The sequence below is a fragment of the Austrofundulus limnaeus genome, unplaced genomic scaffold (assembly GCF_001266775.1).
Source record: "Austrofundulus limnaeus strain Quisiro unplaced genomic scaffold, Austrofundulus_limnaeus-1.0 Scaffold32, whole genome shotgun sequence".
Lineage (NCBI taxonomy): Eukaryota > Metazoa > Chordata > Actinopteri > Cyprinodontiformes > Rivulidae > Austrofundulus > Austrofundulus limnaeus.
The window spans coordinates 1,642,925-1,644,967 of record NW_013952434.1 but is presented as its reverse complement, the minus strand read 5'-3'; the positions used below and the strand labels follow the sequence as shown (position 1 = coordinate 1,644,967).

Below are 2,043 nucleotides of genomic sequence, written 5' to 3'. Positions count from 1 at the left end.
ATCCTACACACTGTGCCTTTAAGTAAGAAATGCTGTTAAAGTCACGCGTGAATACGTTTGTTCTCGTGATAAGTCATTACAAACATGGTGGCAATGGATGTAAACACAAGCATAATTGCTACCATGACACTAGCGCTCATCGTCAGAGGAGATGTCGGCATCTTACCGAGGCTTTCCAGTGACAAGCCCCTTATACTCAAGAGCGGCTACGTATGCTGTGTTTTTTGGGAAATTGTTGTCGGTGAGTTTACTATTTTCTTTTGCAACTTCGGTGWTTTTACTACTAACTCTACTTCCTGTTGTCTTCTTCATCGTCATCTTTTTCACCAATAGAAACAGCCAATTGTTGATCACGTGACTCCCGTGATGCGAAAAAAGTGTTTCCATGGCAGTTTTGCAAAATACACCAATTTCGATACGGCCGAAAAACCACCTCCTCCTAGAGCAAAAACATTTTGTCGAAAAAGGGAAATTTTTACAAAACTGACGGTTTCCATTGAGCAAATTTATTTTCGAAATTCTAATTTGTGCATTTTCATCGTGAATGRAAACGCAGCTACTGTCAGAACCCTGAGTGTGTTTTATCACTGACTGCTCTTATCTCTGCAGAAACAAAGAAAGACCAAAGATAACTTGTGTCTTGTGTTCCACATACTTTATTTTAGGGTTGTTGATTTTTTTTTTCACAATAAAATGCACTCCTTAAAGCCTTCAGCTTGCATGATTAATGGTGCGGCTGAAACAATTTTGATRCAAAGTACAAGAAAGAAGTTCACTGTGGCGTACAGTCTTTTATATGGAAACAAAGTATAACAAAACATTTGAGCTTGATGTTAAGTTGTACATAAAAGTTCATGATAGGAGCAAGTGAGGAAMTGATAAATGAGAAGTATGAAGCTTCGTATTACACCTGCTGTTTACCATGACAGCACAATACTCTAACCGTTTTTTGCAAGAGATTTGGAGAGGTGTATGTGTGTGTGGGTGTGTTTGTGTTTGTGTGTATGTTTGTGTGTGTGTTTGTGTGTGCGTGTGTGGTGGTTGTGGTGGTGGTGGGGCATTAAATTATTTTTATAAACCAAAGGGGGGCCCGTCAGAAAAGGTTTGGGAACCACTGGTTTAATCCAACTTGCTGCTGATGAACCTTTGAACTTTCCAACCAGTTTACAGTTCAGATTGCTCCGAGYCCCTGAATGCTTCAAAACATAAACAACATTACAGTCTTTCAGACCTACAGGTGCTTTATGTTTTGGGATTTTTTCCATGATGGTGAACATCTCATATGGTGGGATTAGAATTTCACACTCATCTGGATACACTGATCTCTTTTTCAAATCTGCACCTAAACAAGTTTGAATTTTAAAGCAAGTCTCATTACCAAAGTCAAACAGGTCAAACCTTGTGGAGCTGGAAGCAAAGTAGCCAAATCTGATTCTTTGGCCAACTTGACCTTCATATCTATCCTTAGTCCGTCTATAGGTGGTGTGACATTTTTTATTAGGATTCAGGATTTGTAAGGCTGTGGTCAGATAGAAATGTAATTTGTGGAACTTGAATGACCCACCGTATGTATTCTTTTGTGTCCTGGTGTCTTTATTGAGCTGAGCATAATATTCTGGACCTGTGTACATACAGATAGCTTTCAGGTCATCTATGGTCAGAGCCTTGTCTTCTGGACGTCTTTCTTTTAGTTTCTGGTTTGCACAGCTGTTACTTATTTTCCAGAGTCCTTTCTTCAGCCCGGAGAAATTATTTTTGAGGATGTTCCTCATTGCGTCTCTGCAGCCATCATACATGTCGTCAACAGACTCTTCAACCATGTCCAGCTTGATGATCGTGGCACTGCCAGTAAACTAAAATCACAATAAATAATGAAAACATGGACTATAAAAGACTGGAAGCAGTGTGAGATTATTAGTGCTCATTTATAATTAAAATTTTAATGGCAAAAGTGTAACAGGGCAGAGACTACAATTTTCAGATAAATTGTTGATCTAATAGAATAGAATAAATATTCTTATCTGGTGACAGTTTAAGGATATC

The 2,043-nt window shown here is 38.6% G+C and overlaps 1 protein-coding gene across 1 annotated transcript in view; it reads right to left on the bottom strand.

Annotated features, from left to right (window-relative positions):
* Positions 1 to 1,822, bottom strand: part of LOC106515702 (T-cell ecto-ADP-ribosyltransferase 1) — a gene marked incomplete at its 5' end in the record, with an annotated part of 5,222 nt that extends 3,400 nt beyond the window's left edge. The window contains 1 exon segment of the mRNA XM_014005625.1: positions 1,055 to 1,822. Within this exon segment, the coding sequence (XP_013861079.1) occupies positions 1,055 to 1,822 (768 nt within the window).
* Between the last annotated feature and the right edge of the window lie 221 nt (positions 1,823 to 2,043).